The 16,103-nt window shown below is 41.6% G+C and overlaps 1 protein-coding gene across 1 annotated transcript in view; it reads right to left on the bottom strand.

The window, feature by feature from the left end:
- Positions 1–497: 497 nt before the first annotated feature.
- The window catches only part of LOC119978360 (leucine-rich repeat-containing G-protein coupled receptor 6-like), a 294,338-nt gene continuing 278,732 nt past the window's right edge, over positions 498–16,103 (bottom strand). Inside the window, 6 exon segments of the mRNA XM_038819949.1 lie at positions 498–3,162; positions 4,689–4,769; positions 7,285–7,445; positions 9,537–9,662; positions 12,446–12,517; positions 15,583–15,654. Of these exon segments, the coding sequence (XP_038675877.1) occupies positions 1,904–3,162; positions 4,689–4,769; positions 7,285–7,445; positions 9,537–9,662; positions 12,446–12,517; positions 15,583–15,654 (1,771 nt within the window). The 3' untranslated portion in view covers positions 498–1,903.

Genomic DNA, 16,103 nt, shown 5'->3' with positions numbered 1-16,103 from the left:
TAATCTGCGGATTTGCCTAAAAGTGATCCCGCCCACAATGGGCAGGATTTACATCGCAACGTCTCACAAGATTGCGTTAGATCTCTTGAGACATTGCGAGCCAGGTAGATCCTGGCTACATTTTGGGCACAGCACGGCCATTCGATCACGCCCCCTATAATGTATTTATAACAGATATACTTTTAAGTGAATATTACTGTACGCAGGAATTAAATAACTCTCCATTATCTTCTCCTTCAGTAGAATCGTCATTGACATGCCCTTTTTAAAGAGTAAATGAGTAATTTTATCAATATATTATTTCTGATAGTAAATTCATACTATTGCACTTTTCATCCGGATAAAAACTGTTGATTTGAAACTAGAGTGTTTTGATAATGTGACTGCTCCCAACATTGTATTTATATTGTTGACATGACTGAGTGCAAGGAAATTTATATTCGGCAAACGCTGATGCATTATTATTTAAACTCAAAGTGAAGAAAACTGCTAGATTGTTTTAATATGCCTTTTGGTTGCCTTTTATCAAGATTCAATTTAATTATAATAAAAAAATCAATCAATTGACCATTTGTTAAGTTTTTTTTGTATCTTAGCTAGCAACAACAAGCATTGTCGGGTGACAAAAGAATGTTAACAACGTCGCCCGGTGTATTGACAGAGTTGACTATATAACAGGAAAAGTCCTGAGTAACGTAATACTAAATTAAATCAATCAGGGTATTAAGAGACCAGCATTGCTGTTGGTTAAAACCTTATTTTATCTAAAAGTACTTTTTTATAGATAGATAGCATGCTGCTCCATTTAAGCCTTGTTGTTGCTTGCCATAATTTCTAGAGTTAAACAAAAAATGAATAAAAATGGAAATGAAGAATAAAAATGCAACGGAGAGCTCTGAATACATTAATACATGACAAAGCAAGTATATGAAAAGAGTGATTTACTTTGACATAAATTTGCTAAGTTTAGCCTCTTAAAAACAGAGTACAGTACATATAATATGTACATCCAAATAACTATCTATATTTTTTACAACTAAGCAGTTTAAACAGTTCTTATAAAAAAGTAACATTTTTGTCAGTAAAGGGATATATAGTGTACTAGGAAGAGGTAGTTTTACTATACACCATTTGTTCTGCTGTCCAATTGTACAGAAATGTAGGATTTATAGTGTTTCTATGCAGAAAGTTTCTATTGTAATAAATATATTTCTATTGTTCATTTAACATTCACTTCTACCAAGATATCAAAATATTTTTTTTTAAATCGGTATTTTAAAGCCATCACGTACTCATGCTTTCCTATCTGAATACGATAACATGTGAGATGAACAATTTTACTACTTGCCCTTTGCTGGAGTAATTTGTCAAATCTACCAAAAGAAAATATTGTAAAAATATAGTGAAGAGTATATATGGCATTCTGTTGTCATATAACTCAGCAAGCTGCCAACAAATTCCATCCATGTTTTTAACACGGTATACATTTACATTGGATCATTAGGAGTCCCGTGATTCAAGTGCTAATGGATTTTCCCTTTAATGAAATCAACACTGTGATATACATTATTTCTTAACATTGTACAATGACTTTTAGAAGCCTATAAAATAAGTGGTCCCTTGGTTCTGGGCTCATACGTGCACGTGTAGCTTTGCTATTCACACACTTACCAGCCAAAAACCAGCTGAAGACCAGTTCATATCTGTAACGTACCCCTGACCATCCATTATTTTACTTAAATTTATGGCAGTCCTCTTTTGCTGACTGATTGAACAGCTACTCGTAGCTGTTCCCAATATTGTAATCCTGTTTAGCCGTCCGCTGTTACCTCATCCAGTTCTTCGTATCATCATGTAATTCCCATGGGATTGTGCCTCTCTTGGGATTACTTAGTTCAGATATTTATACATGAGATGTGAAGGAAGGTCCTTTGGTTGGATAAAAGCTGATCTGGAGGTTGTTATGAGCTTGTTCTGTGTTCTCTGAAGTAATCAAGAGCTCCTCATCGGTGAAGCAGGATTGTCGTGTTGAATGGCTCTCTTCCTTGCCATTGCCGTTCCTCTGTTGGCATGGAATTAGAGTGACAGGAGGAAATGGATAGGCCTCCATCATCTGACGATGACTTGAGAGAACTCCAAGGCCATTAGTTGAATCAAGAATTATTTCATTATCCGCAAAGGTCATCAATGCCAGGGTGGAATCACATGACTGTTTGTCTATGTCTTCTGAAGTGAGCGAATCTATGCTGCCTTGTTTTGATCGGCATCTTTTCTGCCATTTGTACTCATGGAGCATGCGAAGATCCTCTTTGAAATGTGGGTTGAATAAGAGATAAAGCAAAGGGTTTAAGCATGCAGGCAGTGGGAGGACCAGAAGTACGATTGATTTAATTACCTCTGGGCTGATTAAGAAAAGGTTGAGCAGAGAAGAAAATGTAAGAAAGGCCACGGGACAATACAGGATACAGTTGGTAAAGATCAGCCAAGCTACATGCTTAATCATGGCACAATCCCAGATGCTGTCAAATTCTCCTTTCATGAGATCACAGTAAAGTTTGGTGTATGTCCCAGTTATAACAAGGAAGCAAAGGATATTCATCATGATCAGAGCCACCATGAAACCGAGAGTTGAAGGTTTTCCATCAGGAATAGGCGAGGGGAGGCAAAGAGGCGAAGTCCCAAATTCTCCAACTGAGCACAGAGGCAGCGTGGCTGCAGTGAATGATAGTACCATGCAGCAAAAAGCAGCTACTTTCACACTACTGAAAGATGGTGACTTCCCGTATGCTCGGACACAAGACACAGAAATACTGCACTGGACAGCAGCAAGAGTCAGGAACAGGATGGATGCTTCGGAGGCAAATACGGATACAAATCCAGTGATTCTGCAGCCCAAGCCAGTTTCCCATTTTGCACCATGCTTTGCAAATTGCCCAAAAGTCATTGCATCAACAATTGCTAAGGTGCCACTGTACAACCCTGTCAGCATATTGGCTCCTGCTATCAGACCAATCACAAATTTCACTGGAGAGAGATAGCTGGGTGATCCAAATATTGTTGCGATGACTAGTCCATTACATACCAAAGAGATAAGAACTATACCCCAAACTCCAAGGCGTATTATCCAGCTTTCAAAAAGATATTCACATGGATTAAATGGACCTGTAATTTTAACAATGAAATGTTAGAAATACTGAAATCTGAATACAAACACATCTTTAGTTCATGTTAGACCATAAGATATGACAGCAAGATTAGGCCATTCGGCCCATTGCCCTTCTCACCATGGCTAATATGTTCCTCATTCCCATTCTGCTGCTTTCTCCCCATAATCTCTGATCCCCTTATTAATCAAGAAATCCTCTTATTAATCAAGAACACCAGATTTGTGCTTGAGGTGCGGAAACGTACAGGGTTACAGACAAAGAGCAGGAAGGTGGAATTAGACAGAATAGTTCATTCTTGGAACATAAGAACTAGGAGCAAGAGTAGGCAATTTAGCCTCTTGAGCCTGCTGCACTGTTCAATACGATCATGACTGATATAATTATGGCGTCAGCTCCACCATCCTGCCTGTTCTCCACAACCCTTCAATCCATTACTAATTAAAAATCTGTCTAACTCCTTCTTAAATTTACTCACTGTCCCTGCATCCAGCATGCTCTGGGGCAGTTAATTCGACAGATTCATGACCCTTTGGGAGAACTAGTTTCTCATCAACTCTGCTTTAAATTTGCTACCCCTTATCCTGAGACTATGACCTTGTGTTCTAGAATTCCCCACAAGATAAAGCATCTGCTCTACGTCTACGTTACCCATACCATTTATCATCTTATACACCTCAATTTGATCACCGTCATTCTTCTAAGTTCTAGAGCGTATCGGCCTAAACTGCTTAATCTCTCTTCATAAAACAAACCCCTTTAGTGGGATTCTCTATCGGCGGGATCCTCCACTTCGCTGGCAGCGCACCCTTGCCCGCGGGTTTCCCGACGGCTTGGGGGTGGCCACAATCGGAAACCCTATTGGCCAGCTGCGATGATGGAGAATCCCGCTGCTGGCAGGGGCGCGCCGTGCCAGAAAATGGAGAATCCCACCCCTTATCTCTTGAATCAATCTAGTGAACCTCCTCTGAACTGCTTGCAATGCCACTCCATCTTTCCTCAAATAATGGGTCTAAAACTACAGACAATACTTTTGGTGCGGTCTCACCAATGCCTTGCACAGTTGCATCAACACTTCCTTACCATTACAGTCCATTCCTTCAGCTATAAATGCCAACATTCCATTCACTTTCTTTATTACCAGCTGTACCTGTATGCTAGTTTTCTGCGACTCATGCATCAGGGCACCCAGATCCCTCTGCACCGGAGCACACCAAAGTCTCTCCCCATTTAGATAATAAGTTGCCTTCCCATTTTTCTGACCAGTACTAAGTTCAATGACCCTGTTATGTTTAGGTTTCAATATAGTGAGAATTTCCCCACTCACTTTCCCCTACTGGCAAAAATGGAATCTGTCAGAAATGGGGTTGGGAGTTTAGGTTCAATTCGCCATTTGTAAACATTTGCAGGATCTTCTTAACTCATAGAAAATCCAGCTCTATAGCTTTACTTTTGTCAGTTTTCAGGGTATGCTATTTTTATTACCGTTGCTTTTTATATCTCGTTAGAATTTTGGTGACTCACCTGGGGCAGGTGCGCACTGAATACTGGGATGCAGTTTGGGATCTTCTACATCTAACTGGAAGTCATCCATATCTAAGTAAACTGGATAGTTTTGCAAAAAAAACAGATACAGTGTTAGAATCTGGGTTTGAGTGAATTTCAGCAATGCCATCAAAAACATCATTCAGTTTGTGAACATCACATTACATTGTCTGAGTACAATTACAATACCTTCAGAATTGAAATAATATTTAGCTCTCCTAAACTGTATTTCCCCCAAAATAGGGCTCTTTTGCTACAAAAACCCTTCATTATTACTGATGATTTCTGATCATAAAGTGCAACTCCATGATTGCAGGGCTCCCAGTAGGAAGTGGAGCTCACAGGGAGCATAGCTCTGGCCCTATCAACCCTCTAGTCAGGACTCCAGCCTTGTCAATGGTGCACTGACTACTGGCCTTCGGACCTTGGGCAAGGTTTGAATGGAATGATAACAAGATGCTACTGAGCATTTTGGAGATGTCTCTCAGTCTGCAGACTCGAACTCCTACCGTTAGATCTGCTCTTCTGCTGATCAGAGCGGAGTCAGATCCACGATGCAACATGAGTGCGTGTCTAGAATCAACCTTCATGATGCTGTCTTATCACTGGGTGCCGGCTCATGTTACTTTCCCAGTCAGTTCAATCACATGCCTGCTCATATTGGTGGCAGGATACTGTCCTGACTGCCCAGTCACCTGAAGTGGTGACACAACCAGGTAAAGAATCCTCCAGGGACTCTGATGCCTTGAGATAAGCACCACCTTGATTTCAAGAGATTAATGACACCATGCTACAGTCAATCACTACTAGTCTGAAGGCACTCAGGTGGTACCAGAATAGGCTAAAGGACAAGTACCAGGACATGTTGGTTAGAAGACACGCCTGTTATAAATATATAAATGGGCACATTAAAACCGCATCTTAAAAGTGAAGTTCCGTTTTCTGAAGAAAATGTGTTCTCTGTTTGGTTTTTGGTGGATGATGATATTTGGAGGTCTGTTATGGGAGACTTCTCCTCGGCCTGATTCCTTTTTTAAGTAGATCTCTTATGAGACACTTAAGGGTGCGGCACGATGCACAGCCTCTGGAGATGGACAGTAAGAAGTCTTACAACACCAGGTTAAAGTCCAACAGGTTTGTTTCAAACACTAGCTTTCGGAGAACTGCTCCTTCCTCAGGTGAATCTGGAGATGGAGTAATTAATTAATAGTTGGTCTATGGTTTACCTTTTATCCCCAAAAAAGTCTCTTGCTATTTAAAAGCTGGGAACTTAATCACTTCCTGATTTTCTTTTATTCTGTCTTGGCGTGTGGGTATTGCTTGGAGAATTTATTGTCCACCACTAGTTTCCCATGAGACGATGGGTTATGTGACTGGACAAATCAAGCAGGTAATTTGTCCCACTCTAATGCAGGATTAGTTGAAGGCAGGTACAAATCTGGTTTTCATGACAACATTTCTGGACATGCAACTTTTGCCTCCATTATCTTTTCATTTCCATATATGCATCACAATAGGGCAATCAGTAAGCACTAGTACAGGAGAGTGAGGTGTATTTAAGAGTATCTCTGACCTTTACACAAATTGGGCTGTTTTGCAATAGACACCAGGGGCAGAATTCTCCGACCCCCCCGGGACCGGCGTCAATCCCGCCCCCGCCGTGTCCCGAATTCTCCGCTACCCGGGAATTGGCGGGGCCGGGAATCGCGCGTGCCGGGGCGATTCTCCTGCCCGCGATGGGCCGAAGTCCCACTGCTGACAGGCCTTTCCCGCCGGTGTAGATTTAACCACCTCTGGTGCCGGCGGGATTGATGGCGTGGGTGGACGCCGGGGTCCTGGGGGGGCGCGGGGCGGTCTGGCCCCGGGGGGTGCCCCCACGGTGGCCTGGCCCGCGATTGGGGCCCACCGATCGGCGGGCGGGCCTGTGCCATGGGGGCACTCTTTATCTTCCACCTTCACCATAGTCTCCACCATGGTGGAGGCGGGAGATACCCCCTCCCCCGCGCATGCGCCGGGGTGACGTCAGCAGCCGCTGACGCTCTGGCGCATGCGTGGACCTCTGCCGGCCGGCGAAGGCCTTTCGTCCCTGTCTGGCGGGTGAAGACCATGGCGAAGGCGGAAGGAAAAGAGTGCCCCCACGGCACAGACCTGCCCTGATCACGGGCCAGGCCACCGTGGGGGCACCCCCCGGGGCCAGATCGCTCCGCACCCTCCCCAGGACCCCGGAGCACGCCCGCGCTGCCTGCTCCCATCAGTAAGGTAGGTGGTTTGATCCACGCCGGCGGGAGAGGGTTGACAGCGGCGGGACTTCGGTCCATCGCGGGCCGGAGAATCACCGGGGGGGGGCCCGCCGACCGGTGCAGCACGATTCCCGACCGGCGCAGCATGACTCCCGCCCCTGCCGAATCTCTGGTGGCGGAGAATTCGGGACACGGCAGGGGCGGGATTGACGCCGGCCCCCGGCGATTCTCCGACCCGGCGGGGGTTCGGATAATCCCGCCCATGGTGTCAAACCAAAACAGAATTTCAGGCACTAAATTCATTCTGTATGCTAGAATGTCAACATTATACTTACAGTTACTGTCTGGTGGGACAGGAAATACACCAATGGCTCTTTTCTGGGCATCCTCATCGTCACCAAGAGTAACCTCTGCATCCCACAAGTTGGACTGTTTGTAGTTATTTTTGCAGGATCCATATGCACAGCACTGATAAGCATATGGCATTTCCAGCACTCTGTATGCAAGATGCAAACTTTGCAATTAATTTACAAGTAGCAAGCTGTATTAAGTTTAAATCCACATAGTACTACTGTACATTAACAGTATAAGAGGTCAGTGAAACCTTTCAGGATTTTTCCAGGGATTGCAGTGGAGTATTACATTCTTTTGTTTGCATGATGTAAGACTGGGAACAGTATTTATCTTCTCCTGTTTTCCCACAGGCAAAGATGCTGTTCCATGTTTAAATTGTTTTATTTCTTCCTGTCATATTTTGGGAGACTAGTGCTAGGTGGAATTGGCCCAGAGGACTGGTCATGTAGTGGGACTTAATAGGATAATTTTACCTATATCCAACTTGGAGAGTACCTTTAATATAATTAGAATTAATGTTTTGGCAATTTGGAAAGCCTCATCAGTCCGGACAAGCGTACTTACATTGTTCCGAGACTTTATTTTAATTTGCACATTTTTCAAGTAGCTTTATGGTACCACTGCTGAACTACCACAAAGCAACATTGGTCAGGCCCCTGTGAAAAGAAAATTTATTTTGAAAGATCATAGTTTTATTTTTGTCCAATAGGTGCCAGAACAACAACATGAGGAAGGTATCTATAATGGGGGCAGATATCAGTTTGCTTTGTTGCGGTGTAGCAGTTTGTTGTGTGTTTCCAAATAGCATTAATGATTTGGCATATGAATAATTTGCTGGGAACAGTCTTCCTCACAATATCAAAAAGCTACCTTTAATTCAACTGTTTGAGCAAATATGCACAATTCACTTGAGCAATTTTATAAGACAAACTGGGAACATATTTTCCCACAATGGTTCCCCATGAACTCACCTGCTGGTTTAACAGGGTGGTTATATATGATCTTAGTGGTTCAGTAGGATGTATATTAGCCCAAGAGATTGATTAGATTATTAGGCTTTATATATTTTAGCAAACTGCTAACTGAACCTGAATTTTTATGGTTTAACATTTTTAAGGCAATGCATTTACATTTTAAAATGTTTAAATTTCCCTTCAGCTTTTTTTCTTAATCAGTACAGTACAGTAATGCTTTGTGCATATGCCAAATATTTCATTAAAATGATCAGCGGGAGGAATTTCACTCCCTTTGCCAAAGCATTGAGACTTTCATATCTATCATGTCATGTCCGAACATACTGCATGTCTGATGTTGTCGTGGTGAGAGGTGCCAGGCCTGAAAAGTTGGCCGGAATTCTCCGGCTGTTCGCTGGGGGCAGGATTCTCTGGTCCTGCCGGCAGAGCACCCTTGCCTGTGGTGTGGCGTGGTTTCAATGGAAATTCCCATTGACAGCAGCAGGAGCAGAGAACTTGCCGCTGCCTATTAACTCTGTTTCTCTCTTTTTCAGTAAACAACAATAGGGCAAGTGCAAGTGGAATAACTTTGTAAAAATAACCACTGAATTGTACAGTTCGCACTCAGTTAACCGGTTACACCAGTGCAATTCTTTCCCCAATATGTTCTGCTTTTTCTCGTTTGACATATCAAATTAAAATAAAGGAATATGATCAAGCACAAAACAATTATTTGCTTAAATTTCTCTTGTTTGACATGAAATGGACCTCATTAAATAAAGCTTTTTTAAGTTTATACTTGTTATTACTTAACATTTTCCAAGTAGAATTCTCTGAGATCACATTTCCATATCAATGCTCACAATACAGGGTAAAACAAGAATTTCGGGTGATGAACATGACTGGCAAAACTTTTGTTGCCAGTTCCATATTCAGGCTCCAATCAAGAGGACAGGAAATTCTGGTCGCCATATGTAATGACATCACCAATGCAGGCATGAGGACTTCCTCTAATCAGCAATTTTAATACAATTGCAAAAACATTCAAAATATTTGCTAAATACTACTAAATATAGAAAAAAGTTTCCTGTTGTGAATTAATCTCTCGTAAAATCGTGCCCCTTTAAATTATGCCAGGTCAGTTGATGACTTACACATGCAGTGTAAGCTGCCACATTGATAAAGGGATGGTAATTATTTTATTCTGTACCAAAGTATCACCTTTCAAGCTCTGGAAATGAGCGTTCTGAATTAAATGATTGCATTCCAATAAATCCTACCTTAGCTTGGGGAAGTTCTCTTCTGAATAGGACTCTGAAAGTGCAAGATTCCCTTTTAGTTTTAGATGTGTCAATCCATTTAGTCCATTCAAAGGGAGGGAAGAAAGTTGGTTGAAGGTCAGGTCCCTGCCGAACATTAGATATGTTAAAGATTTGCGGTTAAGGTAAATTCGAAATGAATTGAGTATTCAAATAGCACAGGAGGTCATTGTTTATTCACAGAAGCTCACAGACTTTTGCATTGGTAGTTACTTATTCATTACAGAGCCGGTACCTCTGACTGTTTACTGTGGTACTGAGACCCACCTAAATAAGGTATTTGTCTCAGTACTTCTGGACTCAATGTACTCCTGGTACCAACAGCCACCACTGTTCTGGGCCTGATTGTTGAGTTTACATACATATACATATATATATATAAATATCAGCAATTGGCAGTTTTTCAGTCAGGTAAGGGGAGATAATACAGGGGAGAAAGGAGGAATTCAGGGGATTTGGGAGCCCAAGATTTCACTGTGTGACTCGGTGGAGCATTCTGGGTTCACAAGAAAATCAAAAAACTCTTTTTTAAATATAACTTTTCTGCAGCAGCCCCTGGTTCCTGGCAATTTTGGCATGAAAAACAGTCGCTGCTTTACAGCACAGGTCTCCAGTTGAAACAACAGAGCAAGCTCCGATAATGCCATCAGAGTCTGTTCTGCATATTTGAAGAGCACCCTGCTGACTGGGGTGAGTGTTCTTGCTGCCTGCAAATTTGGCCGAATCGGAGCAGAAAGGGAGAGGAGAAGACCCCTTTTTTCACCCATAAAATCAGGACTGTGAAAGTTACTCAAGCAAAATCTTTTGTCCTGGCTTGTCCGTATCCCCTCTGCAATTTCTTTAAACCCTTTTAACACTGGTATCCTAGCATGGCTCCCTGGAAGAGATGCCATATTTCCTTCCCCACCTCCAATGGACTGTGAGCAATTGTTCAGATTGCTGTCATAAAAAAAATGAGATTTGGTTCTCAAAATACCTTGGGCTTCTTGCCAAGGATTTCAGGTGGGCGGTACAATTGCTGCATTCACTATCTGCCCAACGACTACCCGATCTAGATATTACTTCCATTTGCCCACTTTTGTGCCTCCATATGTGGATGATATCAAGAGTATAGGGAGCAAACAGCTACTGTAGTATTCAGTGTTCTCAACAGCAATATCCTAGTTACCCTGGTGGATGAGAACAATCTCCCCACACCTTCTCAACAATACCAATCTGATTGCAAATGAATTTAAAATTAAATCCTTCAAAAAGCTATTTGTAATTATCTGGATATATAAAAAGATGGGAAGGTGTTGCATGTGGCTGAGATGTAAGGTTGCCAATCCTCCAGGATTGGCCTGGAGTCTTCAGCAATTGAAGATCAACTCCAGGACACTGCTGTTTGTAACCCCAAAGAAAAACCAAGGGCACATTAATAAAAGATGGTTAATAAAATATAGATTTGAAAATATCTCTTTAACATATATAGAAAATTGAAAGGGGGTGTGGGGAAAGAATGTTTGGCTGACAGCCGAGCGTCATCCAATTGGGTGATGTGCATTTTGCTTTCCAACTGGTGTAGGAAGGCAGTGCATCACAACGATGGATATGTTGGCTGACTAATAGCTGGAGCATGGGCAAGTCGAGTGATGGAATCTCCAGTTTAATCCCATTTAATCACAGTTGGCAACCCTACTCAGATGTCACTGTAAATAAATCCGTGACAACAGCAACAACATACATAGCGCCTCTGATGCAATGAATCATCTCAAGATGCTTCACAGGAGGATTACAAAACAAAGTATGACACAGAGACGCAAAGGAGACATTAGGGAAGACGACCAAAAGATTGACAAAGAGGAAGGTTTTAAGAAGTGTCTTAAAAGAAGACACATGAGGTAGAAAGGGGGAGAGATGGTGGGAGGGTATACCAGACCTTACGGCTCTGGCAACTGAAAGTTTGGCCACCAAAGGTGGAGTGATTATGATTGGGAATGCACAAGGGGCTAGATTCTGAAGGGAACAATTTTCTCAAAAGGTTGTGGATTTGGAGGCAGTTACAGCGATAGGGAGGGGAAAGGCCATGGCGGGATTTGAAAACAAGGATAAGGATTTTAAAATCAAGACCTTGCTTTACCTGGAGCCATTGTATGTGAGCGAGCACAGGACTGATAGGGGTAGGGGATCTGCTGTGAGCTAAGACACAAGCAGCAGTGTTTTGAACCTCAAGTTTATAGAGAGTGGAATGTGGGAAACCAGTCGGAGTGTGTGGGAATAGTCAGGTCCAGAAGTAACAAAGAATGTGTGAGGGTTTCACCAGCAGATGGACTGAAATGGGCCAAAGTCAAACTATGTTTTGGAGATGGAAATAGGTGATCTTAGAGATGGCATGAATTTGAGGTTGGAAGCACATGTCAGACCAAAAGTGTTATCAAGGTGTGGACAGACTGGCTTACCTCAGACTGTTGTCAGGGCGAAGGATGGAGTTAGGTAACAGAGTTTGAGGTGGGGACTTAAAACAATGGCTTCGGTTTCCCCAATATTCAATTGCAAATTATTAAATTATTGTTATTACTACTAACTGAATGCAGGTTTCATAATTTTAGAATTGAATATGTACTCTGTTGTCAAAAATTTGAAAACTGGAGAAATATGTCCAGTGCCTATACCAGTGATTATATGAGTGAATTGTATATTATATTGAGACATCATATAACAGGTATTTCACCCCATTACCGTTTCATGACACATAAATGGCTGCTCATGTTCGCTTAAAATAAAATAATGTTGAATTTTTAACACTTATCCTATGATGGGACACTGAATCTGCCTTGCCCCTAGTATTATAACTGCTTACATAACAAGTAACAGCAAATGAAAATACTTACAGCTTTGTTAAAGAACGCAATGAGACAAAGGCATCAAGGTGAATGAACGCTATTTGATTCCAACTAAGGTCTCTGGAGTGAAAATAAAAGTCATTAGATAAATATCCAATTTATGAATTGATAATGCTTGCCACAGTATGTAAAGCATGAACCTCATAACATGTACAAGAAAATAAAGTGCACACTGCACTAAATCAAAACTTTGCATTCTAGTGTCACATTGTTTGCTGAATTTTTGTGACTTTCATCATCAGCTGTCTTGAAGTGGCTCTCTGAACAATTCTATAGAGTGAAGACCAAAGTATGTGAGGATTGGTGGGTGAGTATAAAAGCTTGCGCTCCCTCCAGTGAAATAAACAGAATTCCAGCTGAAAGCCAATAAATGTTACAGTGGAATTGCATGTACTGAAAACATAGCATGTAAGTTCAGGTCTAACCCTTTTTAATTGATTGTAACTCGATAATCTTTCCCTCACAGTCTGTGATGAACTGAGGTAGTTTTCACACAACTCTTGTGAGGGCACAAATAATTTTACATTTGGATCATGATGTTGTAAACTATCAAGACATGTGTGCTTGTGCCAGATTAACAGTTCCATTCTCCTCTATCTTTTTACACTTTTCCCTTAAGATGCTTTCCTATTTCTATTTTAGAGCCTATTATGAATTCTACTTTCACCATGATTTCTGATATGCCATTCCAAATCCCAACAATCCTCTGCTTGATCCTCTGCAAGGGGATGTGAGTACAGGAAAAAGAAGTCTTGCTGCAATTGTGTAGAGCCTTGGTGAGCCCACATTTGGAGCATTGCGTACAGTTTTGGTCTCCTTATCTATAGAAAGGTATACTTCTGACAAACTGACGACCCCTATTAAACTGTTTAACTGAGTTTCCATAACTGTTCCTTGTCTATTTCCAAGAGTTTATGTTTATCTACAAACTATTTAAAAACAAAATCCGACTTATTTGATTTGACAGTCAATGGAATACTTTAGAAGAGTGAAGATGCTTTTTTCCCCCTCCACAATAGGTATTCCAAATACATAATTCTATTCTTGGGCGTCACATATTGTTAATGAGTTACCGATCACTCTGAGTAGGCGAGTACCCCACTGGGTATCAACGCAATAGCTATAGATCATATTTTCGTCTCCACTTGCCAGAGCTGTCTTGCCACGGAGGGATTGCAACAAGGGTTCACCAGACTCATTCTTGAGATGGCTGAATTGTCATATGAGGAGAGATTGAGGCGGCTGGGCCTTCACCCTCTAGAATTTAGAAGAATGAGCCTGCACAATTCTTACCAGGCTTTAAAAGCTATGGGAAGGATGTTTCCTTTGGCAGGGTGGACCTAGAAATCGGGGACGCAGTCTCAGAATAAGATGTAGCCTATTTACGACTGAGATGAAGAGGAATTTCTTCACTTCGAGGGTGGTGAATGGTTGGAAATCTTGGCTCCTTAACTCTGTGGACCTCAGTCATTGAGCATATGCAAGACAGAGCCTGATGGATTTCTAGATATTATAGGTATCAAGGGTTATTGGAATGATGCAGGAAAATGGTGTTGAAGTGGAAGATCTTACATGCTGAGCATATGAGAAAGCACAATTTTTGGACCCTGAAAAATGGGGTCATTTTATACACTGGATCGACTTATATGTTGTGATTTATGATATATGTTCTGCCTAATTTACCCTCCATTGACTCGGCTGAAAAGAAAAATCAGGCACATATCACAGTCAGTAGCAGATTCAGTAGGTGAAATTTTAAACTCACCCTAAACTCAATTGCCCAGACAAAGACGGAATCAGGGCCAATATTTCCCATTTTTACACCTTGACCATGTTAAAATATTCCCGATGGGGATCAAGCCCAAATCATCAATGAGTTTCATTTCTACAACCCCATTCTCCACCATCACTGTCCGTTCCAGCTCCCAGTATGATACAAGGGCAGTGTGAATCAACATCTAAACATGTAAGGTGTTCAACTGATTATAGGAGTGATTTATTATCACTGCACTCAGAGAGGTATCTTCAGCAGACCCAAATCTGTAACATGGGCCAAAGTGCACTTTTAATATTTCTGCCATTCCTTCATCAGTCATACGAATTCCTTTTTTTATCTTTTCTCAGCCCTACCCTCACTTTAACTAATCTTTTACTTTTTATCTGTTTATAAAATCCTTTACTATTTCCTTTTATGTTGCCTACCAGTTTTTCCAACAATGAGCCTTTGTCTTTGCAGTAGCACTCCTACATCTGAGTCAGAAGTTGGAGGGTTCAAGCACCATTCCAGACAGCTCTGGCAAGTGGAGACGAAAATATGGTCTATAGCTATTGCGTTGATACCCAGTGGGGTACTCGCCTACTCAGAGTGATCGGTAACTCATTAACAATATGTGACGCCCAAGAATAGAATTATGTATTTGGAATAACTATTGTGGAGGGGAAAAAAAATCATCTTCACTCTTCTAAAGTATTCCATTGACTGCCAAATCAAATAAGTCGGATTTTGTTTTAAAATAGTTTGTAGATAAACATAAACTCTTCGAAATAGACAAGGAACAGTTATGGAAACTAAGTTAAACAGTTTAATAGGGGTCGTCAGTTTGTAACATTAGATGCAGATGGGCTATTGTCTGCCAAGGGTTAACGTTTTGTAACTGAGGGTTACATCTGTGAGAAAAAGTCACTTTCCCACACAGCCTGTTGAATCAGGACAATGAATACAAAAGGAGCAAATGACTACGAACAAAGTTTATTTACTGCTGCAAGTTATGGTATTTCATGCTGGAGGCTGATTCCTTCTTTGTCTTTTCCAATTGTTTATGGCCATTTATGACAAGAATACAGGTAAAATGTAACTATGGCCTGGACACGACTCTGAACTAAAGGCAAGAAGAGGAAGCAATTTCTTGTCTTTGCAACCATTTCCCAATTATTTAAAACATCCGCTGTTAAGAGCAACTGATGCTACACCTACAAAGAGCATTCACAGGCATCTAATTTTATATGACTGCCCGTGTGATTGAGTTCCAGCTTGGTGCCTGGAATCGGATTTCTGCCTTATCAGCAGAGTAGTAAAACTTCATTTGGGAAGACTGCTTCAGGAAAGAATGTGAAAAGCTACTCACAGAGATCGCAGAGCCATTAGCTGTTGAAACGTGTCAGCTCTGATTTCAGTGATTCTATTGTGCTGTAGGCCACTGAAAAGACAAACAGTACAATGAGATCAAGGTTTCAAGACATCACTCTATTTTTCGGGGGACAGAGGGGGAAAAAAAATCAATCATTTTGGCATGAGGAAAGACAAAACAAAGCGGAAGTGGTTTAGTATCAAACGTTAAGGAAGTGACTTAATGTTAAACAGAAGATATGCTTCCATTATCAGATCTTAGATAGATTTCCCCACCATTTTTTATTCCTGAGGGCACTGACTCATGCTTGGGGTATGACTGCATGGGTACCAGACGCTCACCATTATCTTACCCAAGAGGTGTTTCTTTACCTGTTAAGCCTCTGATGGTTGCCAGGCTCTTTTGCTCTGGGCGACGTTGAAGTCCAACCTAATCGGATACCCAACACGTGCTCTTTCTAGCCAGGGTCACTGACACAAAACAGCCCAACTCCTTCATCTATAGACCAGGAGCACTGA

Source organism: Scyliorhinus canicula, chromosome 15 (assembly GCF_902713615.1).
Source record: "Scyliorhinus canicula chromosome 15, sScyCan1.1, whole genome shotgun sequence".
NCBI classification, from domain to species: domain Eukaryota; kingdom Metazoa; phylum Chordata; class Chondrichthyes; order Carcharhiniformes; family Scyliorhinidae; genus Scyliorhinus; species Scyliorhinus canicula.
Note: the sequence above shows the minus strand (reverse complement) of the source record. Positions and strands in the feature narration are given on the sequence as shown.